Here is a 24,647-nt window from a genome sequence, read left to right as displayed (position 1 = left end):
TTCCTGACGCCTCTCCCTGGCCTTCCGCAGCGCAGTAGAGTCTATTTGCCCCGTGCGGGTGTAAAGCGTGCATCGGCGCGTTCGCGAAAGGAAAGAAAGGGGGTTGCGGCCCGTACTGGTAGCCGTTCCTCCCCATGTCGAGCACAACACCCTCCCTCGAGAGGAAATCTCTGCCCAGTATGACTGGAACAGACAAACCAGGCAAGCAAACAAAACGCTGTCTGCGCCTTCTGCCATCAAAAGCGAGCGTGAGTCTCACAGCTCCCTCTGCTTTTGCCGAACCCGCCGCTAAGCTCAAGGGTGTCTCGGCGGGTCTGACCCGGATTCTTCTTTTCCGGCAGGCTTCGAATATTTCGTCCCCGATGAGAGAAACTGTCGAGCCTGTGTCGACCAGTGCAAAAAGTTCTTGACCGACTAATTGCACTCGCATGAACGGGGCCACCGAGGATGGGTCCCCGTGTGCTCTACATGCGGAGGGGGCCAGTTGCCCGTCGACGACAGCTTCGGGGTGCCCTGGGGGCTCCCTCGCGCCCCCTCTGTCTGGCCCCCTCTTCTCGCTTCCCGCCGGCGACGACGAGCCACCGCTCTTCACCGTCGCCGGCGATCCGAGTTTCCCTGCGTGCTACGCATTTTCTCGGGGCATTGACGGGAAAAGTGGCCAGGCTTGCGACAAAACCAGCACAAGCGGGCTGTTTCGTCCTGCCTCCCTCTTCCGTCGCCTGCGTTGCTTCCGACCGAGGAGTTATCGTCTCCCCCTCCCGACCAGGCGCAACCCGGTTCGAGCGATTCCTCGGGTCTCGGCGGCAACCTGTAGTGAAGCTCGGCGAGTAAATCCGCCTGAATTACTCGCGCTTCTTGTGCGAGGGCCTCCAAGTTGCGAAAACTCCGGCCTCGCAGGTACGGTCTGAAACGCGGGTGGCATTGCCTGCACACGCGCGCTACTTTGACCGCGTCGGCTGCCTCGGGGTCGGCCCGTTCGTACAGCTCCTGCATTGCCCGCACGTACTCGAGGAGACTCTCCTCAGGGTGCTGCGTGCGAAGGGCAAGCTCGTCCCTGATACGGTGTTCGTAATCGGGTGGCAGGAATTCAGCGCGGAAGCGCTCCTTAAAATCTGCCATCGACTCGAAAGCCGGTTGGCAGCGCCTCCAACGCGCAGCGCTTCCTACCAGTGCCACGGGCAGGACCTGCCTCAACACGTCATCATCCGATGCGCCTACCGCAGTCTGATACGAATCCAGTTGCTGCAGGTATTCGCAAACGGATTTCACGTCTCCATAGGCGGAATAGGAGGGAACCTCGATATTCAAACGCAGCTTCGAGACCGGCACTACAGGACCCGCGGTGGGAGCAGCTAGCGCCGAACCGAGCATTCGGGTCATCTCCGCGAACATCCCGGTCATCTGCCTCATCATTGAGGCGAGATCTGCGGGCTGCAACTGACCAGCAGCCTCCTGCGCAGCGGCCGCTGAGTCTCCCCCCGAGCCCTGCGGCTCCTCCTTCTCTCCCGTCTCTCTCCTTGTGGTAGGAGCCATTTCCAGCGAACTACCCAACAAAAAGCTGGCTCAACCACGCCAAACTGTAGACGCGAAATACAGAGGAAGCCGCGCTAACTACATACGCAACGCGACAAACACACTCCACACACAAATCTATAATGGAAGCAAAAAACGAACGTCAAGACAATACATTCGACCAACGGGGCTGAACTACAGCCACATTAAAATACAAAAAAACTACAGTAGGAACACGTCAAAATACACAAGCGACTATATCCCTACAAACGCTACATACAGTCGCAATGTAACCACTTAGGCCGTTAACCAAACAACAGAAAAAAAGAACGCAAGAAAAACTTCAGGCATCCACAGCCATCGCAAAACCTAAGCAAACTAAAAAACTGGCCTCAAAACTAATTTACAAACATGGATCTATACGGCTCAAAGCCCTGGTCTTCCACTGCCAAAATGGCGCTTCCTTCCCGGAACAAAGGAATGCCGTCCCAAACCGCAGTGGGCCCCTTCCCGGAAGCCGCAGAGAGCAAATGTCCACGGGTGGGTTGACATCAGCCCCACGTTGGGCGCCAGATGTGGGCCTTCTCTCTACGGCATGCCAAGGAATGAGGCACACTGCGGTTGCGTGAAAGAACTCTTTACTTACATCCTCCACGCTGTCGCCCGTCCGGGCATACACACGCACACACCAAAACACTCTGCCTCCCGAGTCCCAGTCCCCGCGCGCGGCTCTTCAGCACCACCGCCCGTCCCTACCCGTCCACTCGCGCCATCTCTCCGGCGACCGGGCCGCACGGTAGGCGAGGAGGGCGAGGGAAGGGAGCCCATGGCGAGGGTCTCCGGGCGACACCCCCTAGGCCAGAAGGTGTCGGGCCAAGGCGCTCCCCACACATATCAACGTTGGACACACTCTCGTAACGTGTTCGCACAGTGCATACGCGGCCCGTTGCCGGGAAGAGTGGCATGTACTGAAAACCACGCGCTCCGTTGTTCGTATTTCAATGTATCACGAAAGTACGACACCTTTGTATTGCGCGGTAAGGCGACATAAATAACAATTACCCTTTTAATAATATCATCCAGAACACATCCTTTGAAAGACTGTTTGGAAGCCTCCAGTCTTTTTCTCTGCCTTTTTTTCTGGGTGACAGCGGAGGCGGAGGAACTTCGGGTAACCTTATCTAAATCTTCCAAACTGACTTCAAAGACATCATTGCACCTTGGCATGTACCACCTGCGACGTGTATTACAACGAGATTGACCAACGCATGTACCCAAAGAACCAATTCGGACACACTTTCTGCACTTACAACACAACTAGCCACACGCTGCTTTTGACACGGATGCCTCCAAGTCCCCAACTACTGTGGCATGTACTGCGCATGGTCCCCGCTTTGCCAGCACAAGTAGTACACTAAATGAAAACAGCCATATTTGCGGCTGACGCGCACGCTATATTAATTACAGTGGAACACATAATACTGATAAACACACAACCATCCGCTTTATTCACGGGCTCCCTTAGTTTTGTAACCACGCTACGCTCGGGCAAATAAAAAGATAATGCTAGCGTATCCATTAAAAGGGACCATATTCGTGTGTTGGGCGCCTGAACACAGCTGCATTAATATCAACGAACCCGCTGACCAGAGTGCCGCTGCGGCTTCGATGTTACACAGCTGCCATGTGATTGGCAACCACTCGTTTTAAAGGCGCTCGGCAACACTGGCAGCAACCGTGGGACACACAGACAGACAACAAACTCCACACTCATCATCGTCAGCCTATCTACGCCCTCTGCAGAGCAAAAGGCTCTCCCATAGATTTCCAATTATCCCGGTCCCGTGCTACCTGCCACAAATTTATCCCCGCAAACTTCTAGATCTCATCTGCCGATCTAACTTTTTGCCGCCCCCTGCCACGCTTGCCTTCTCTAGGGATCCACTCTGTTACCCTTAATGGCCAATGGTTATCTTGCCTTCGCATTACATGCCCTGCCCGCACCCGTTTCTTCTTCTTAATTTCTACTAATATGTCCTTAACACCCGAATCTTCCCTGACCCACTCCGCTCTCTTCTTGTCCCTTAACGTTGCATCTATCATCTTCCGTTCCATTGCTCGCTGAGTCGTCCTCAATTTAAGCTGAATCCTTTTAGTGAGCCTCGAAATTTCTGCCCCTTAGGTTAGTACCGATAAGATGCAGCTGCCATACACTTTTTTCTTCAGGGACAGGGACAACTCCACACTATAACACCCCGAATGGGCAGCTCTGAACAGCAAAAAAGAACAGAACAGGAGTATACGTTTGCAGATTACGGATAGCTCGTACTGATGCTACACACTCGCACCTTTTAAACGGAGCACCACCGCCACGATTCGACACGTGCGGCCATCGCCTTTCAGGCACACATATTTTATTAGAGTGTGGGTCCTTTCCTAAAGTAAGAAAGACGCACTTTCGGGAGCTCTATAATCCCATGATACCACTTCACGCCTCATTTTTTTTCGGGACTCAACCTGTGCTTACAAGTACACATTTTTTGGCTTACCTGGGAGAAATTGGGTTTTTAAACCACATTTTATACAGCGTACTTTCACAGGGACCCATCAGAGGGCGGAAAAGCGTCCCTTCATTCCTTGCGCTTTAACACCGAAATGACTATTTGCCCAATTTCCCCGCTTCTGTTTTAAATGAGAGCCACATACACACCCGCACAGTAACCAGCTGTAAACCCGTTGCATGCATAACACCATTTTACTAAAACACCATTGAAAATGAAAAAAAAAAAACCATTGTGTTGGCGTTTTTTGTTCTTCGTTGCCTTTGCGCCACAAAACAAACACGTGCATACATACACCTCTGCGGGACAATTTTCTGAACATCCAGGTAGTAAACTATACAACGTAAGCGGAGGGGTGCGGGGTTGGGACATTTGAACGGCTGACGCTGTGTAACAATTCAATTTCATACCAATTAATCCCGAATCAACCTTGGACTTTTATTTCCCCTAGGACATTGCCGCGTCTCAAGAGCGGTCTCCCGTGGCCGACGTTCCAAGCGGATGGCGTTTCCTTCAGTCTGGATGGCGACACCGAAGAGCTCATATCGTGGCAGGCCAGCGACTTGTGCGGCAAGGCGCAGGCTATCGTGACACTGCTGGAGTGAACCGGCCTAACAGGAAACGCTGCGCGCATCCGTGCCTGCGCCATCGTGTGCACGCACTAGGCCAGAAGAGTCGGCCACCTGAGCATGGACTTTTCAGGCAACAAAGCGCACTCTTCGTTTTGTATTTTGTATGCTTCGTCTTATGTTTATATAAACCACAAAAGTTTCGCCCGTGCGAAACGTCAGCGAAAGAAATTGGTCGCGTATCTGCCCCTTTCGTTGCAGATGTCGACAAAAGCGTAGTCCTGTCGACATTTGCCAAGTAAATGCCTCCCTTTGCTTTCCCGCTCACGACTAATGCTGTTCCTCTACGTCGCGCTCTGCCCAAGGTAAACACACCAAAGGTTTGCTCAAGACAATTTAAATTTACCTCGCTCCACTGCTACAGGCCGCGTTCCTCGACGCCAGCCCTGCAGTACGGCGGAGACGCGCGTGAATCGAGGCGCCCTACTACAACGTTTATAAACCACGTTACCTTACTCCACGTGCGTTCCAAGCAGAACGTGGTTGGAACATTTCGAAACTCTTGCCGCTTGATTTCTTAAAATGCCGCCAGACACTATAGTGGCGCGGGCGACAGCAGGCGACGGAGTGAATTTTTTTTTTTGCAGTGGATGTAGTAGTTCATTTCGCGTAAATCAAGCATCTATGAAGTTTTTTTATAAAGGAATGCTGCAAATATCGCCCACGTATTGATTTTCTGTCCTATATTTGCGTAATGTCTTGTTCTTATTCAACACCGCTGGCAAGTATGAACATTAAAACTGGAGTGAGATGTCTAGATTTGGCTGTGAGTATATAAGACTATTGAGCGGATTTCGCTTCGCTTTGACCGGCTGGCTGAATCTAGTAACAGATAGATAGACAGACCAAAATTTCTGGGTTTAAGTAGCCCAAGAGAAGGTATCGTCTTTAAAACCCGTGTGAGTTCCGCTTCCAGCTATAAAGCTGCGCTCGGTACAGAGTTAGACTAAGACGGTATGTATAGAGCAAAATTGTCTGGGACGTGGTTTTGAAAGTCACAGTTAATATCTATCCTCACTGCTCGGCGGAAAAGAAGAAATGTACCACGCATGGAAGGTGGTGGAATGGTGTGATATACGCCAATTTAACGAAGACAAACCAGGTACTACGCCCGCGGGAAGCGCAAAAATTTGTCTTCTGAGATGTGAAACCGCGTCCCCAATGATTGATTGAATTCATCCTTTCGCTTGCTTTTAAGGGCACCTGCACATAGCCCTGCCGGTGCAGCATCGATGGCGAGACTGAGGGACCCAGCGGTGGCGAAGCGGCCGTTCCACGTCACGTGGTTCGCTTGCGCTAGAGTGCGCGTAAACAGCGGGAGCTGATCGATTAAGCGCTCGCGATGCAGCAGCTTTGCGCTCGCTAATCAAGTTGTAGCGAAGCTCGGCATCGAGGCTCACACCAACGCCAATATGGGTGCCCAGCAACTCCCGATTTGGAGCTCTGAGAAAGCTCTTTCCGTGGTCTCCTGGAATGAGGGACCACCCCAACAACCCCAGGTTCAAAATCATTTTTCAACAATGATGACGAGCGTGCGAGACCATATGAAAGGCGCAGCTTGCAGACATGTGAATGACCTTGAACATTGAACGTGTGCAAGTCCCTAGAATCCAACCCCGTTTCCCACCCGTAACTTTACACCACAGCAATGGGAGAAGCTGCTGACCAACTCGGCCTGAGTCGTCCAGCGTATACGGTGGAAAGGGCCATCCCGTCAGCAAGCACCGAGGTACCCTGGACTGAGGAGTCCTCTCAACGGGAGAGTGCCAAGAGATGGCAATTGCTGTTGCTTGAAGTGTATTCACATACTCACCCTTGTTACCAAACTGGGGCGTTTTCTGAAGAGGTTTTTTTGCCGCCTTCAATCGATTCTCACGTTGGCGAGCGCTCCGCTTCAAGGTGTTTTCGAACTGCAAGGAACCTAAATAATGCCTCTTCAACAGCCGTACGCCGCTTTTAAAACCCGAACAATCGCCATCATGAAAGAAAACTGCTCCGGTGCCCTGATTTATAGCGCAGCCGTTGCGCCAATTCACAGCTTTTGATTCTAACGCTGTAGTTTGCTGCGGGAATGGTCGGAAAAGGTCTGTCGAAGCCTGCGGGCCATAAGGTTAGCCTTTTAAATACACTTCGTCAGTAAGAAACAATAAAACTGGGCACATATCTTGCTTCTAAGATTCTGCTTCGGAGAATTTGGCTTCAGAGGGTTCACCGGTGAACATGCGAATTAAATATTACAGCGCCGGTTTGTATATGTTTGCGATAACCTTGTTCTTTTCACGGATGCGGGAATCTGATGAACGGATTTTTTTTCCTGTGCCCTGCATTGTTCGCTATTGAACAATTATATCACAGGTTGCGGTGGCGCAAAAATTCTTCGCAACAATTCATTCCTCTTATCAAGTAAAAACAGTTAACGTAAACACAAATTGGCGATATAGTGCTATCACACTGGTTCTGGTATTTATTGAGTATCGGTGAAACGTCTCAAGGCGATATACTGTACTGTCACTAATTTTTACTGCGGCACACGCCGTGTTTTATTGTAAATATTGTTAGTCAGGGAACAATCCGTTGTATAGCAAGCCACAACAATTTTAATGTCAGCATCGGTCGGTGTCAAATTATGGCGCAAATGGAGCAACGGACAACTCTGTTGATCATTCGGTTGGGGCGCTCCCAGGACTGCACGGATCCAGGATTACTGGCGTCGGACTCCCGGTCGTCGTCCACCGGGACAGAAGCGGACGAGGGCAGCTCCTTCGGTGCAATATGTGAAAACAGAATGGCAAAATATCACTACACACACTGAAGCTTCCGCTATATACACTAAACCCGTATGTAACGGTATCAGTTGTCCCACTTTAGCCGCCTAAGGAAATGCTGTGAATAAAAGGCCTTACGACATTCACCTGTTTATGTCCGTTTCCCCTAAAAATATTCTTCCCGGCAATCACTTGTGCCAGTTAGCAAAGCCAACTTTAAAGCGCACAGTTGTGGCTTCTGACCGGTGTACGTGGGGTCTTACGGAGGCATGTAATTAAAGGCGTTGAGGTCTTCATGCAGTGATATTAGACTACATTGGTACAGGAAAAAACTTTCCCAGGAATGCATTTCTATGAAGTACTGAAGCCGGCTTGAACGAGGCACCGGTATTATAGTAATCCGTACGGATTCGGGCCTCAATGGAGCTATTTAGTAAAAGGCGCAACGTTCATAACACTTAAATGTCATGCTCCTTAGATCGCCTACAAAAGAAAGGGCTTATCTGCTCACTTCGCTGCATACGTCATCAAAGGACGATACTCTCCTGCCAACCCTGCCCCGTTAATGCTTCTGTTCTCTTTCCCGCTCACATCTCGCGCTCTCACCCTCCCGTCTCGACCTTCCCACAATAAACACGATGTAGGTTCGCTCAGGTCAATTCAACACGACCGTCTTCTTGTATTTTCGGTAAAAACATTGTTTTCAACGCGTTTTTTTCTGCATATTGTTACGACAACATGCCGTTACGACAATCTGTTACGAAAACATGTAACAATATCGCAAATATCGAGTACACATCTATTGTAAGTTAAAAGAACACTGCTTGTACCATTTAAAAATTGGTAATTTGCCTGAAATATCCCTACTGTATTTTTGTTTTGCTCAACAATGGTGACAAGTACAAATCATGGCACCAGATTTAGTAGTGCGTAACCGTTTTGCTTGTACAGACTTCTGGTTAAAGCAACCAACTTTTGGCCGCGCGGCTGAATCGAGGGGCGCACGGACGGACGGATGGACGGCCAGGCAGACGGACAGATTCTTTTCTGATCCAGCAACATAAACACTGCCGCCATTAAAATTCCTTCCCATTCATGCGCCCATGTATAATACTAGTTATCAAAAGCCGGGGTACTGCAGCGCGAAGGCCTCTTGCATCGGCTCCAAAAGAGGTCGGTGTATAGCGGTACAGCGCTTATTAGGGATGAGTGGTGTCATACGGAGGCATTTAATAAGAGGCCCTGGAGTCTTCATATTTTTACTTGAGAATACCTGTTCCATAACATAACTGCGCGATAACACGAGGACACAGAAAGAGGCACAAATAATACAGGACGCGACCGTCCTCTGTTACTTCACTCTTCACCCCAACTGTTACTTCACACTCACTCTTACTTCACTCTGCTACCATCCAGTGTAACTGTCCTCGTGTTACCGCGCAGTTATATTATGGATCAATACCAACTCGCCCAATTCACTGTACTCATGAGACTACCTTTAGTCTCGTGAAGAATTCCTTCCCAGCAGCGCATTTGTGTGCGGTCGTGAAGCCTCCTTAGAGGAGCTCGGGGTATAGAATAGCGGACGCATTTATGCCCCGATTTCCACTTGGGAGTTTTTGCAATTTGGGGGGGAGGAGGTTGTGCAGCCGGTCCTAACGCGAAGTGTCGACGTGTTAACACCGCTAACACTCGCCATCACACGGACTAGGCCGGCCGACGTAGAGCCGTACCCTCTCGTCGTCGTTGCGGGCAGTGGTGGTGCCCCGGCTGAAGCTGGGACGCGGCGACGGCGAGGCCGCCTTGGCGACTGCGCCTGCCGGTGCGTTGGCGGCTGCAAGGAGGGGCGCCAGGGACGCCTTGTGCTTGGACAGGGGCCGGCTGGACGCCCCCGGCACAGCGGCGGCGCTGGTGGGCGGGGCGAGGAACTGAGCCACGCGGCCCACGATCTCCTGGAAACGCATCTCCCAGTCGGCGCGCCGACCGCTGCCCCCGTGGCCGCCGATGCCTGCGAGTTGACCCGAGGGCCCGTGCGTTTTAACGCGCAGCGCTGAAAGCCTATAGTGTCGCAGAAAAGCCATCGTCGTCGGTGGCGTTGACCGTGAGTGAAAAAAATTGGCCGCGTATCTGCTCATTTCGTTGCAAATGCCGTCAAAAGACGATAGTCTTTATCGGCTTTTGTGAATTAAATGCCTCCCTTCGCTTTCCCGCTCACCTCTCATGTTGTTCCTCTTGCGTCGCGCTCCTCCCAAGGTAAAGACGCCAAAGATTTGCTTAAATCATTTTAAATTTCCCGCGTTCTACTGCTCCAATCCAGGTGTCTCGATGCGAACGCTGCCGTACGGCGAAGACGCGCGTTAATCGAGGCGCCCTACTTAAACGTTTATAGAACCGCGTTTCCCTACTCCACGTGCGTTGCAAGCAGAACGTGGAACCTATCTAGTGGAACCTTGCGTAACTGTTGCCGGTTGATTTCTTAAAATGGCGCCAGAAGCTACAGTGGCGCGGGCGACAGCAGGTGACGGCGGAGTGAATTCTTTTTCTGCAGTTAATGAAGTATTTAATTTCGCAAAAGTGAAGCATATTTGATTTTTTTATAAAGGAACACTGCAAATATCACTTCTGTATTGATGTGTTGTCTCATATTTGCGTAATGTCTTGTTCTTCTTCAACAATGTTGACAAGTATGAACATTACACCGGACATGGACGGGTAGATTTAGCTGTGACTATATAAGACTATTGCGTAGGCATTGTTTTGCTTTGGCCGGGTGGCTGAATCGAGTCACAGACAGACAGACGGACAGACAGACATACAGACAGACCAAAATTTCTGGGTTTAAGTAGCCCAAGAAAGACTATCGTCTTTAAAAATCATTGAAACCCCCGGAGTCGTGAGACGCTGGAAAGTTTTCACCGCGCACGTGCACGATGACGTCGGCCCTGTAGGGTGTGATACGCCACAGCGCGCGTTCGCTCTTCATATAAATGTCAAGGAAGCATTTGTGCATATATGTGCCCGGTGCATGACAGCTGCATCTTACCGGTACTCACCTACGGGGCAGAAACTTGGAGGCTCACTAAGAGGGTTCAACTTATATTGAGGACGACTCAGCAAGAAAGGGAACGGAAGATGATAGGTGTAACATTAAGGCACAAGAAGAGAGCGGAGTGGGTCAGGGAACAAACGCGTGTTAAGGACATATTAGTACAAATTAAGAAGAAGAAATTAACATTGGCTGGGCATGTAATGCGAAGGAAAGATAACCGCTTGTCATTAAGCGTAACAGAGTGGATCCCTAGAGAAGGCAAGCGTAGCAAGGGGCGGCAGAAAGTTGGATGGGCACAGGAGATCAAGAAGTTTTCATTGATAAACTTTTCGCAGCTAGCACAGGACCGGGGTAATTGGAGATTAATGCGAGATGCCTTTGCCCTGCAGTGGGCGTTGATAGGCTGGTGGTGATGATGTGCCCGCTGCACCGGATGCAGAGTGTTCCTCATCGCTTATGTGAACGGGCCCGACAATGCTATCACATTCTTTCGTGCTATTTTGTATCGAATGGAAAAGCAATGCGGTCCGAGAGCTCAACTTGGATACAAACGTGACCCGAGTTACGGATGTGGCCAAGCCAATGATGCCCGTACCGCTGCAGCTACACTCTTAATCTGGTTCCACGTAAGATCCACTTAGTAACTGGAACTTTTTTGCAAAAAAGTTCCAGTTATATAATTGGAACCGTGTTCCACATATCCTGAAAATTAAGTGGAACAGTGCACCACATATTTTTGCAACTAAATTATGTGGATCGGTGTTCCAAATAAAAGTATGCGGATCACTGTTCCAAATAAAAGGGTAGTTTAAGTTACTGGAACATTGATCCATGTAAAATGATTATTGAATTTATCCGGTGCGCCGTTCCAGGTACCTTCAGACCAGCTGTTTATATAAAACGGTGTTCCTGTAGGCATTGGGAAGCTGTCTATGGGACTCCACTTTTCCAATATTTCTGCTTTCCTGTCGGTATACACCGAGGTCAAATGCCAGGCTGGCGGATGCATTGGTATCAGCAGGAAACCGCAAGCACCATTTTAACACAGCCTTGATATATGACCCGCAGTGATACCAACAATTGGAAAGCAGAAACCACCGCAGCAGTGTGGTCCCTGACAGTTCCCAACAGTTGCCTATCGGAGCACAATTCTATATAAAAGTTGGTCTGAGGCACCTAGAGCGGCACACCCTCTTTGGCTTCCCCCGCAGAATCCTGTGCTGGGTTTCAGCTGCATATAAAATAAACAATATACTTGCATTAAAATACGCACGAAAGAAACTATTATGACTCATACACTGCTTTTCAACATACTATACAACTTTATTGGGTGTTAGTATTCATACATTTCAGATTTGAATAGCTGTATATTTTAAATTGCACAGAAAATGACCAACGTACAAGGAATAAATACCATAACGATAATACTAGGCTCCAAGTGGCATTTTCACATATTCACTTTTACTCAAAAAACATGGTTAATAAAGACGGTATTAGGGTCGACTGCTTCATAAATAAATAGACGTGTGCGTCTACCGCGGCACTGACACAGACATTATACAACAGTGAGCATCAAATATGCTGTCTTATCAGATAAACCAAGGTAATTCAAAGGCGGAATTACTCACTGCGCTTGCCATACTGTGTTTACGCATAACTGTTTGGGAAAATGCAGTTTGCAATTAAATTGTAGGGAAAGGCTTAAAAACAAGTCATACACGGTTGTATTATCAGAAACCTACAACAGTGAAGTGCAAGAGTTTAGGAAAACAACCCTCGAGCCAAGATGAACGATAAAACATTTTGACACGAGAGGTCACATGCGGCAGTATGCCACAATTAAAACATGATTATTAAAGATAGTAGTTTCCTGACACCAGAAGTAAGTGTAACATCAAGGTATTTGTAGGCAAAATAGACTTTATGAGCGTCCTGAAAAGGCCTTTGACTTAAGGCACGTTACTTGACCAAACAATTTGTAGTTGTTTAAAATAATTCATCCCAGGAAATCTCACAAAAGCTAGCGTGAATTTTATATAATTTTGCAAACCAGGTAGCTGGAAGCATGTTACACATAATAAAATTTACTAACTAATTATATACGTCATCAATTCAAGCGGGAACAGGTCAGACATCCTTAAGAAGCAAACAAGCCAGCGTTGAATCATACAGGGGACCAGTTTTACAAAGCAGACTTGAAAACATTTTTTCCAGCCTCAAGGTTTTACCTTAGGTAGAATTCACAGTTGCGTGCTATAAAAACCCTCCCGTCTTGCTGTCAGTGTAATTGTGACCAAATCCCTGCTTCTGCCAAGCAAGAAATGCAACTTTGTTCAAAGGAGAAGACTTGTTCAAGCCAAATAAGCACATTTTAAATTCTTCTACGGCATGGGTGTCAGCTCACTTACAGTACTAAAATTTATCAATGAAGGCGCAATCCATTTGCGTAAATAAGCACTGTCACTGTTGCATCAGCAGCAGCACTGCCACGAAAAAAATCTCATGAGCTACACTTGAATAATAGGACGTTACAATGCGGTGCCATGAACTACATTAACACCCACTATAGATTCAAAGACAGCCTGCGCATTGTGCCAATGATGAAAAATAAGGCACGACTTCAGTGTTCAGTTGACATGAAACTTGCATGTGCCAGTAACTTAAACCTCTTCATCTGATTTCGCCCCCTTCATGCCTTTCATCTGACCTCCTTCATGCCTTTCAAGAGATACTTTAACCTCTACCAATAATTTAAAATCCCAAGTAGAGCTGAACACTTCAAGTATTTCAACAAAGACTCCAACTTAAATGACACCAGGCCACTGTCAAATTTCTCATGCTTTCCAAGAACTCCCTGCAAAAGTCCCAAGAACTCTTCAAAGGCACACAACCATAAGAACATGATGACACGATGAAAAAGATGACATATGCGGCGAAGAGGATGACCACATCCTGAAGTGACAATGCAGGCGGCGAATCCGTGATGTGTTTCTTGCGGGAAATATTGATGGCGCCAGTCCCTTCTCTCAGAATAACCGGGCCTCGAGAAGACTTACTGCTCACCTCATGTACCTTCACGGAAACAAGAATATTTTGTTACATGGTTGCTTTAAATGAGTGAGTTGCTTAGGCCCTTTCATAACACAGTAATTGATTTAAAATCAGTGATTTCTTGCGTTTTTTCTGGGAGTGCTGCTAAAGGTGAAAGTGCGCTAAACAATATCACCACAGACAATCAATGAAATTGCCCTGATTCTGGAAAGTATCCCACCTTGCTGCCTCGGTATCCTGAATATATTTTTTTATCCTTGAGAGGTTTCGTTTATTATTCAAATAATAATTACTATAATCACCTTTCGGCATTATATTTTACACACCTTCTCTCTGCAAAAAATGTTCTCTGTACTGTATAATGTGCTCCCTAGAATGCTGTAGTGAGGCTGGCTTAACATAACTTACAACTAAGCGATGTTTCTACCGCAAAGAAATAAATGGCCAGTCATAGGAAATCATAAATATCGCACTGTGGCAGACATTTTTGGGGGAATTAGTTCCACCTAAAATATTTCCCTCTCGATATGTATTACCTCCATCGTTCGTAGTGGTATGAGGCAGAAGTTGAGCTGACTAATGCTGAACTAGGCTGTTGCACAATTTTCTTATAAATCACAACTATAGCACATTTTCTTGCAGACGACACTTTCTGTGCTCTAAACAATTCCCTTAAAAAAATTACCCTTTATTTAACCACCTGTTAAAATCCAATGCAAGCATTACTCGTGCTACGGCTGTATTTAGGAGTATTATTGGTGCTACGGGCGTATTAAAAGAGGGAAATTTAAATCGTCAGTTGCCAACGTATTTGTTGTAGCAGCAACCACGTTGGGCGTGTCCGTGGTGCTGGCAAATCACAGCAACAACTCTCACGGTGTAAAAGCTAAATATTTACAAAAAAAATACAAAATAGTGTTTTTTTTTTGGCCACTGTTGGAGCATCCGTAATAGGCGGAATGTGAACACAATGGCCAATATTGGCGTTCACGATAACTTGTCAACAGTGAGATTTTATTAGGATGAACAGCCCCAGAAATTGAGTCCCGCAAAAACAAAATGCCAGCTTACCCAACCAAAATTAAGACCCGGGTGTTTCTGCCAGGGACGTCTCAAAGTGCACTTCCAGGAAAGTTTCGCTAACGTGTTCCGAAAAGCTCCTACTGTCACCTTGAGCCACAGGCCAAGCTGTCACTGAAAAGAAGTTCAAGTTTCAAACCATTAGTTACAAAGAAACTACCTAAAAACGCGCCATGAAAGACCCAAAAATGGCAGAGCGTACTTACTTGTAGTAAGTACGCCCTGCCGTGCGTACTTACTACATTTCATCCCGTACTTACTACATTTCATCCCGTGTAAGAGCTTTAATGTGTTGCCTTCTGATGATACACTTCCAAGAAGGGGTCCAAATACAATTAAAATGGCCATATAGCTGTTTTAGGTCTATCTTCGCCCTATTGCCTAGAAAATAAACAGTACAAAAATATCAGAGAATAAATTTATGCCTTGCTTTACCCAGGGAGCACGAGAAAATATTGAACGATGTCTGATTCGTTCCACGAAAGTCGAATGTCTTTTTTACAGCGGAAGCCCTGGTAATCTTTTCTTGCTAAACAATTTGAGATTTAAAAATATTTGAACATACTTTAAGCTCACCTGTTCTTGGTCTATGCGAACTGGTGAATATCTGCACAATATTGTCACGAAGCCAAGGACGACGCAGTTGTCTTGCAGGAGAAACAAGTTTATTGGAGCGAACTTGTGCTCCCCTAACAACTCAAAAGAATACAGAGGCGGCGAAGCAGCGGTCAACAAAGTGACGCGTCAGCGAGCGTCGCAGAATCGAATGCCCCGGCGTCCGCACTGCAGGCTTTTTATCTTTCGGCGCGCGTGGTTCTCGAAACGTCGATTCGCATCGAGAACATAGTAGATCCAAGAAGATTATTCTGGGCTGTTCACGTTAGATCGGAATGCTCTCCCTATCACAACAGATAACACATGCGGCACAGAAAGAAAGAATGGAACACGCGCTTCCCTTGGCGCAGAGATAACGCAGACCGGCGCAGCCGGGCGGTAAAAGCAAAACACAAATAAACAAACCCAATGTATGGTTCGCGGCATTGCCCCCCCTCTAAGAGTGCATCGACCCGATGCTAACATAAGCGACAGTCCGAACAAATGAAAATAAAAGTTCGTCATCGTCCGTAAAAAGGTTTTAGGCGAACCACGTGGACGACTTCAGGCCGCCTGCGTTGTCGTGATGTGCCGGAGTCACCATCAGGAATCACTTCGTAGGTAAGTTGGCCAACACGTCGTAGAATCTGGTAGGGTCCGAAATAGCGTCGCAGGAGCTTCTCACTGAGTCCGCGTCGTCGGATGGGAGTCCAAACCCACACACGATCCCCTGGTTGGTACTCGGCGTCTCGGCGTCGGAGGTTGTAGCGGCCCGCATCCAACAGCTGCTGGTCCGTTATACGAACTCGAGCGAGCTGGCGGGCCTCTTCCGCACGTTGAAGATATCCGTGGACGTCGGCGTTGAGGTCGTCGTCTTCTACGTGCGGAAGCATGGCGTCGAGCATCGTAGTCGGCCTTCTACCGTAGACAAGCTCGAACGGCGTCAGCTGCGTCGTCTCCTGGATAGCCGTGTTGTACGCAAACGTGACATACGGGAGCACTTCGTCCCAAGTCTTGTGTTCAACGTCAACGTACATTGACAGCATATCTGCTATTGTCTTGTTCAGACGTTCTGTTAGTCCGTTCGTTTGGGGGTGGTACGCCGTCGTTCTTCGGTGATCCGTGTTGCTGTAGCGTAATACTCCTTGCATCAGCTCCGCAGTAAATGCCGTTCCGCGGTCTGTGATTAGGACTTCCGGGGCTCCATGTCGCAGCACCACTTGGCTTATAAAGAACTTTGCCACTTCTTGTGCAGTCCCCCTCGGAAGAGCGGCGGTCTCGGCGTAGCGCGTCATGTAGTCTGTCGCTACGACAATCCACCTGTTCTGTGATCGTGACGTAGGGAACGGGCCTAAAAGGTCCATTCCAATCTGTTGAAATGGTCTCGATGGGACGGCGATCGGTTGTAGAAGTCCGGCGGGTCTTGTCGGCGGCGTTTTTCGTCGCTGGCAGTCACGGCAGCTCCGGACGTAGTGGGTGACGTCAGAGGTAAGGCCGGGCCAGTAGTACCTCGCCTTGATTTTTCCAATAGTGCGGGCTGTGCCGAGATGTCCGGAAGACGGGTCGTCGTGGCACGCTTCCAAAATTTCGTCACGAAGGTCCGCGGGGATGACGAGAAGGTAATTCGCTCTTGTTCCGGGGCTGAAATTCTTCTTCACGAGGACGGAGTTTCTCAGGCTGAATGCTGGTAAGCTGCGTTTGAAGGTTCTAGGAACGGCAACGTTGCATCCCTCGAGGTACTCGATTATGACGCGTAAGTCGGGGTCGGCACGCTGCTGGGCGGCTAGGTCGCTCTCCGTCACGATCCCGAAGAACGCGCTGTCTTCATCAGAGTCTTGTGGTGGTGGGTCGACGGGGGCGCGGGACAGGCAGTCGGCGTCGGAGTGTTTCCTGCCGGATTTATAAACGACTGTAACGTCGAACTCCTGCAGGCGCAAGCTCCACCGCCCAAGACGGCCAGAGGGGTCCTTCAAATTGGCGAGCCAACACAGCGCATGGTGGTCTGTTACAACCTTGAATGGCCTTCCATACACGTATGGGCGAAATTTTGAAATCGCCCATATAATAGCCAGGCACTCTTTCTCAGAGGCAGAATAGTTTTTCTCCTCCTTCGACAGACCACGGCTGGCATAGGCGATTACCCTTTCGCAGCCGCTTTGCTTTTGGACAAGGACGGCACCCAAGCCTATATCACTGGCGTCCGTGTGCATTTCCGTTTCGGCATTTTCGTCGAAATGAGCGAGCACGGGCGGGCTTTGCAGGTGTTTTTGCAGCTCGCAGAATGCTTTTTCTTGGTCGTTTTCCCAGCTGAAAGGGGTGCTGTCTTTCGTCAAGCGCGTGAGTGGCTCTGCAATGCGTGCGAAGTTTGCGACGAAGCGCCGGTAGTATGCGCACAGCCCGAGAAATCTTCGCACGCCCTTCTTGTCTTTCGGCCTAGGGAAGTTCGCGATAGCTGAAGTTTTTGCCGGGTCAGGTAGGACTCCCGCGGCGTTGACGACGTGGCCCAAGAACTTGAGTTCCTCGTATGCGAAACGGCACTTTTCAGGCTTCAGCGTCAACCCCGACGTACGAATTGCCTCGAGTACAGACTCCAACCTTGCAAGGTGTTCGTCGAAAGTCCGGGCGAATACCACTACGTCGTCGAGGTATACGAGGCAGGTGTGCCACTTAAGGCCAGCTAGCACAGTGTCCATGACTCTTTGAAACGTCGCTGGTGCTGTGCACAGCCCAAACGGCATCACCTTGAACTCGTATAGGCCGTCTGGGGTTATAAATGCAGTCTTCTCTCGGTCTCTCTCGTCCACTTCAATTTGCCAGTAGCCGGTCTTCAGGTCCATCGATGAGAATTACTTCGCGTGGCAGAGGTGGTCGAGGGCGTCGTCGATTCGGGGGAGGGGGTACACGTCCTTTTTCGTGATTTTGTTCAGTCGCCGGTAGTCAACACAAAACCTTAATGTGCCGTCTTTTTTCTTTACGAGTACGACGGGCGCAGCCCAGGGGCTTTTCGATGGCTGTATAATGTCGTCGCTGAGCATGTCGTCGACTTGAGTCCGGATGGCTTCCCGTTCGTGTGAAGAGACGCGGTACGGTGACTGTCGGGTAGGTCGGGCTCCATCTTCGGTTATTATTCGGTGCTTCGCTAGAGGGGTCTGACGTAGTTTTGCGCTCGACGAAAAACATTCGCTATAGCGACGCAGCAAAGCCAATAATTTGTTTCGTTGTTCTTGCGGTAGCGCCGGATTCACGTGCAGGGGCTGCGGGAGCTTGAAGGTTTCTACGGGTGTGCGTTCAAAGTCGGCGACCGCGATCACGTCACTTGCTTCTTGCGCTTCTTCGAGGAATGCAATTGCCGCGCCCTTGTTTAAATGCTGGTACTCCTCGGTGAAATTAGTAACCAGAATGTGGGATTGGTGTTCCTTGAAGCGCGCAATGCCTCTTGCGACCGACACACCACGGTCGAGAAGCACCCTTTGATCAGTGTCTACGATAGCGTCGACGTCAGGAGCAGCATCTTCACAGTAGACTGCGATCATCAAGCTTGCGCGGGGTGGCAGGGTGACATGATCATCGCAAATCCTTACAGCAGCACGTCGTTCGGGGTTCGGTTCCGGCGTCATGGAGTGATTGGGGGAAAAAGTTATTGACTTGGTCTGCAGATCGATTATTGCCCCGTTGTCCATCAAAAAGTCCATCCCAAGAATTACGTCGCGGGAGCAGTTAGGCAGAATGACGAACGCCGCAGGGTACGTTGTGCCGTCTATGGTGACGCGCGATGTGCACGTTCCGCTTGGCGTCACGAGGTGGCCTCCTGCTGTGCGTATGTGCGGACCATCCCATCTGGTCATAACTTTCTTCAGTTTAGACGCAAATGGTCCGCTCATTACCGAATAGTCAGCTCCCGTGTCTACGAGGGCGACTACGTCAAAGCCGTCGATGGACACCTTGACGTCAGAAGCAGTCTTCCTCGAGTTTCGGGTTCGTCGGGGCGTCGTATCTCTGCTTGTACGTGTTGACGGTCGGGCAGTGTGCATCGTCGTTGTCGTCGTCTTCTCAACGGACGTCTCGGTCAGGTCGGGTACGCGTCGCGCCGTGTAGCTGTCGTCGTGTTCAGGAGACTCGTTAGGGCTGGGTGGGGTCGTAGGGATGAGGGCATGTCGTGAATGATGGTCTTCAGCGAGTCGCTGCGTCGTTGGAGGGTTTTCATTTTTCCGCCGTTGTGCAACTTTACCTCCCGAAGTTGCTGCTTTTAGTTTCCCCCGCGTGGGCTGGGGGACCTTCCACGTGAGAAGTCAGCATTGCTACGGCGGTTCGGCGATTGGTACGGGTAGGGCGATGGCGAGCGGTTGAAACGGGATGGGCCACGGCTGGTTTCAGATAGATACTCGTCGATCTCACGTGGTCGTTGGCCAGGGAGAGGGCGAGGTGCATCGACGGAGAAACCACGCAGTCCGAGTCTCTTGTATGGGCAGCGACGGTAGATGTGGTCGGCCTCTCCGCAGTGGTAGCACAGAGGACGATTATCGGGAGTTCGCCATACGTCCGTCTTCCTCGGCGTCTGGTTTCGGGCTACCGGGGGTCGGGCGGGTGACAGTGGGCGGCGGTACGGCGGGGCCTCTTGACGGCGTGTTGGGGCAGGGCGGGGTCGACGAACAGCCGCAGAGTAGGTCATAGCCTCGGGCTCGCGGGGTGCTTCGGACGGCACAGAAGTTCCCAAAGCCTGCTGTACTTCTTCCCGGATCACGTCGGTCAGTGAAGTGACTTGAGGTTCTGGTGTCGTCATCGGGAAAAGTTTCCGCAGCTCCTCCCTTACCACTGCGCGGATAGTGTCGCGTAGTGAGTCGGAGTTAATAGCGCTGGCACCAATCGTCTCCGAAACCAGCGCATTGATTGGGCGGTCGTATTGCCTCGTTCGGATTTCGAGCGTCTTCTCCATCGCGGCGGCCTCAGACGCGAATTCGGACACGGTCTTGGGGGGGTTGCGAACAAGGCACGCGAAGAGCTCTTGCTTCACACCTCGCATCAGAAACCGTAGTTTCTTTTCCTCCGTCATTCCTGGGTCCGCACGGCGAAAAAGTCGCTTCATTTCCTCGACGAAGATTACGACTCCTTCGTTCGGGTGTTGCGTTCGAGTTTCCAGTAAAATCGCAGCTCGTTCTTTTCTCACCACGGTCGTGAAGGTCTTAAGGAACTCGCTTTTGAATTGCGTCCAGTCGGTCAAGGCGCTCTCGTGGTTTTCAAACCAAGTTCGAGCTGCATCCTCCAAGTAAAAGAAAACATGCCGGAAGGTTTCTTCATCGTCCCACCTGTTGAAGATCCGCACGCGCTCCAGCTTCTCCAACCATTCCTCTGGGTCTTCAGCGGGGGCTCCCCGGAACGATGGCGGTTCCCGGGGCTGCTGCAGCATGATTGGCGACGTTGTTTCTTGTACCATGGTGTTGGTTGCAGCGTTCCTTCTCTTGGGTCCTTCTGGCATCAAACCGAACTCGGGTGGTAAATCTTGCAGGCGGGGGCTGGCTCTTGTTGGACTGGCTTGGCGGCTTCTCGAGGTTGTAGTGGGCATGAAGGGTGCGTACCCAGCACCTCCACCAGATGTCACGAAGCCAAGGACGACGCAGTTGTCTTGCAGGAGAAACAAGTTTATTGGAGCGAACTTGTGCTCCCCTAACAACTCAAAAGAATACAGAGGCGGCGAAGCAGCGGTCAACAAAGTGACTTGCGTCAGCGAGCGTCGCAGAATCGAATGCCCCGGCGTCCGCACTGCAGGCTTTTTATCTTTCGGCGCGCGTGGTTCTCGAAACGTCGATTCGCATCGAGAACATAGTAGATCCAAGAAGACTATTCTGGGCTGTTCACGTTAGATCGGAATGCTCTCCCTATCACAACAGATAACACATGCGGCACAGAAAGAAAGAATGGAACACGCGCTTCCCTTGGCGCAGAGATAACGCAGACCGGCGCAGCCGGGCGGTAAAAGCAAAACACAAATAAACAAACCCAATGTATGGTTCGCGGCAATATGCACGACTCAAAAGGTACTCTTTTGTGGCTTGTGAGCTCCACAGGGCATTCATAATCCGCCGCACTCTCCCCGACGACCCTTCAGCATGCCGAAAATGTCTTCAGCCAGTAAATGCCACAGCCATGACTTCGCAGGAGCATGTAAAGAATGGAAATAATTTGTTTTCATTTTTTTTTTGCAGAGAAACAAAAACATTTGTCACAACCTATCAGTGGAGGGCCAAATGTCTCCACAGTCAGCCACAGACTCTTTCTGAATAGGTCATAGAGTATGAATACAGAATGTAGCAATCTGCTTTTGCAGTATAATTTCTACGTTCAAAGGAGAACAAAAATGGATTAATGTTTGGTGCACATCATGATTCAACAACTTTGCACCTGAGCGTTTCGAAAATTATTCCAACTCTCTAGCTGCCACTGACATTGATAGCATAAAATGGCAGGAATGAATTATTTTTAAACTTACTTTGTGACGTTAAAACTTCTAATAGTCCACACGTGAGCTTTGTGGGTAATTATTCTGAGGTCTCAGGTTACCACTGACATTGACAGCATAGAAACGGCTCCACACTTTCTGCGTGTTTCCACCTGACTTCCCCTCCACAAAAGGAACGTTTCGTTACTACGCTGCTGCTCAGACAACCACTTTCCCTTGCATTTCACTACACGTCATGGAGCCAACTAAAGTTGACTAGTGTAAATAGACCATCTGAATTCATCGAAGGCATTGGAAGAAACGGGGAACAACTACACACACAGCACAGATAAACGTAAGCAGTGCTGCCGCCAACGTCTTGAACGCACATCAACATTAGGCGGAATGGCGTGATTAGCACAGTAAATTTATGGCTCTCAGAAGACCAACACAACGCAATTAACACGGAAGTTTGAAAATACCGATAAGGCTAAAGACAGACGCTCCGACAAACAAGCCGTGCAGTGTGTGCGCGCGAGACAATAGCGTGCGACTAACCCGAGAAGATTCAGTACCGCTGACAGGTACAGCAACCGTCAATATAAAACTAAGCAACACCACACCATAAGGGGACATGGAGACTCGAGAAATGCGCGCACCAGCAACTTTCTAAATAGCACTGGTTAACGTATGCAGTCAGAAATGTCAAGCCGACTCCGACCCACAAACACGCAAGCTTAAGTGAATAACGGCCGCAAACGTTTCTCGCATCGAACAGGCAGCGGAGCGGCACGTTTATCGGACGCAGTGATGAACAAGTCAATGAACAACAACCGTTACCAGAACATAAATAAGCAGCACTGACCTTTTTTGCGCCTCCCGGCAAAACTTCACTTCGTCGAACAGTAAATACAGCCCGAGGACATGAAGAAATCCGCAGTTTCACGCCACAACCAAACTGGTAACCGTTCCCGCCAGTCTGACCGACAGTTTATTTAGTACATCAGGCGCATAACGCGATCAATCGAGAAAACCGCTATAGAAGGCCACTGGTGGCGCTGCATGCGGACGAACAAAAACTAGCTTGCGAAAACGTTGAGACGTAGGGGCGCTGCTGTCGTTAAAAGTGTTCACGCAGTCCCGTTTTTCCCTCATCGTCGTTTTACCCGTTGCCGTCCCACTATACCATGCATCAACGCAAGCGGCGCTGCCTTGCGGCTGTCAACGCATGCGCTCGGCATGCCGCACTGAAGTGGCGGTCGTTTCGTAATGGTTTCGGCCAACTTTTTCTTCCTCCGTGCCTTGGGCGATGCACGCCGTGGCCAGTGACCAGTCCGTGGAAGAGATCACAAGCTCGGCACCCTTGATCGCTTATATTTGCTTCGGGAAATGGGAGTAGGCCTCTAAGCGGACGTCTACGCGGCTCTGAGGCTGGAACAAAGAGCTCAGAAATTAGCCAATTTAACACGTTAGTTGGGCTAAAGTTGTTTCTCGCCGCGGGCAGTGAGCGCGTGCGGTATGTGTGCATAAACTTCGATGACAGCTTTATTTCGTTCTTTGCAGTGAAAACAAAACGACGCTTCTTTATTGACTGCGTTCTCTTGACAACAAGTCTTTCCAATAATAATAATATATACTGCGACGCTCTTTGATATCCACGTTATAGAAAACTACTTCCGTATAGTGAATCCAGTGTGATTACTCGCTAATAAGCGAGTGCAGGAAAAGAGCAACGGGGGGACCAGGAGGAGAAGGCAGGTCATTCGGTGAACTTGAATTACTATGGCAAGTAACAACATTAGGGTAACACTGCGAATTTTCGCGATACTGCAATGCATAATTTGAAATAAGAATGACATTTCAGTATAAATATATACAATGTAAGGCAGATGCCGCGGGGTAGATTTAGTTCTCCGGGTTCTGTGTCGTTCTCCTCCTGCAAAGAGGCTTTCGTTTTTGCTTGTGAAAATTAATAGCCGGGACGAGACAAAATACAAAAACGAACTTCTTAGCATATAACTGCATGCGTAGCAGGATGTGTGCGGTGTAAAATGTGACGCAGTCGGTTACCATTATGTATGTACCCCATCACAACATAAGTAACGTGGACTAAGTACCATTGAGCGCGTACTACACCACAGCGAGATGATGACTGAGTGTTGAACAAAAACTGCCGTTTCTGCGAAAATTTGTAAACCAAATGCATAAAATGTAATGGCCTCAATAAGTATTTCGTAATGAAGATGTTCACAAAAGCACCACGAATTCTTCAGCGCTATAGCAGCTATGGCTTTGCCCGAACAGCAGACGGGGAAAGGGTAGACGTTTAGTCCTTCTCAAATTGAAGTCACTGGTGATTTTGTATACTTGACGCCTCAAATTAGAAAAATACGATGTTCACGAAAGCGGTTTGGGTGCCGCAGAACACCTGGAAATGGGTCCCTGCAATTTCTTCTTTTGCCTAAGATATCCTCCTCTCGACATTTTTAATGCTTTGTACGGCGTTGACAAAAAAGTGGGATTTCGTTTTCTGTCAAAAGACATCCCTAAAACTACAGCTTAGCCGTATTATGAAAGTTAACTGCTGCAAGGCAGTTTCATAGATGTCGGCGAAGTTCATTAAATTTTATGTGCGGTGTGCGCGTGTATATTAAACGCGCACGTGCATCTTGGGTCAAGAAGCACCTAATATATATGCGATTCATTGTTCCAGTTGATGCATGAAAGAGAGCATACTTCACTGCCGTGCACGAGTTATGTGGAACAAGACACGAGCAAAAAATATACAAACGCACTCTCCCCAACCGTTTACTGGGACATAAGTGGAACAGTAACCGGAACCGCCGACATCGCATGACCCCATTTCTTCGGTTCCAGATAAAAACCACGAACATAAAGAAAACAAGCTGACGGTTCCAGATAAGATCCACCTATCTGCTTCGTTCCAGTTATTCTTTCGTTTGGATCCACATA

The 24,647-nt window shown here is 49.2% G+C and overlaps 2 protein-coding genes and 1 long non-coding RNA gene across 3 annotated transcripts in view; 1 reads left to right on the top strand and 2 right to left on the bottom strand.

The window, feature by feature from the left end:
- LOC144162207 (cholinesterase-like) overlaps window positions 1-5,179 on the top strand; it is a 40,969-nt gene extending 35,790 nt beyond the window's left edge. Inside the window, exon 9 of the mRNA XM_077692676.1 lies at window positions 4,525-5,179. Coding sequence (XP_077548802.1) covers window positions 4,525-4,678 — 154 coding nt within the window. The 3' untranslated portion in view covers window positions 4,679-5,179. The remainder of the gene's footprint in view (window positions 1-4,524) is intronic.
- A 2,010-nt stretch (window positions 5,180-7,189) lies between these two features.
- Window positions 7,190-24,647, bottom strand: part of LOC144163330 (uncharacterized) — an 81,827-nt gene continuing 64,369 nt past the window's right edge. Inside the window, exons 22-23 of the mRNA XM_077694263.1 lie at window positions 9,201-9,475; window positions 7,190-7,462 (exon numbers count right to left, since the gene is read on the bottom strand). Coding sequence (XP_077550389.1) covers window positions 7,322-7,462; window positions 9,201-9,475 — 416 coding nt within the window. The 3' untranslated portion in view covers window positions 7,190-7,321. The remainder of the gene's footprint in view (window positions 7,463-9,200; window positions 9,476-24,647) is intronic.
- On the bottom strand, window positions 11,863-15,311 carry LOC144162135 (uncharacterized). The gene is made up of 3 exons (XR_013320625.1): window positions 15,224-15,311; window positions 14,639-15,028; window positions 11,863-13,588 (listed from the first exon to the last, which is right to left on the bottom strand). It is a non-coding gene; the product is annotated as an uncharacterized LOC144162135 (long non-coding RNA).

This window comes from Haemaphysalis longicornis, unplaced genomic scaffold (genome assembly GCF_048455015.1).
Source record: "Haemaphysalis longicornis isolate Haplotype H1 unplaced genomic scaffold, Haemaphysalis longicornis Haplotype H1 scaffold_12, whole genome shotgun sequence".
NCBI classification, from domain to species: Eukaryota; Metazoa; Arthropoda; class Arachnida; order Ixodida; family Ixodidae; genus Haemaphysalis; species Haemaphysalis longicornis.
The sequence above is the reverse complement of the archived record's forward strand: the minus strand, read 5'-3'. Positions and strand labels throughout refer to the sequence as shown.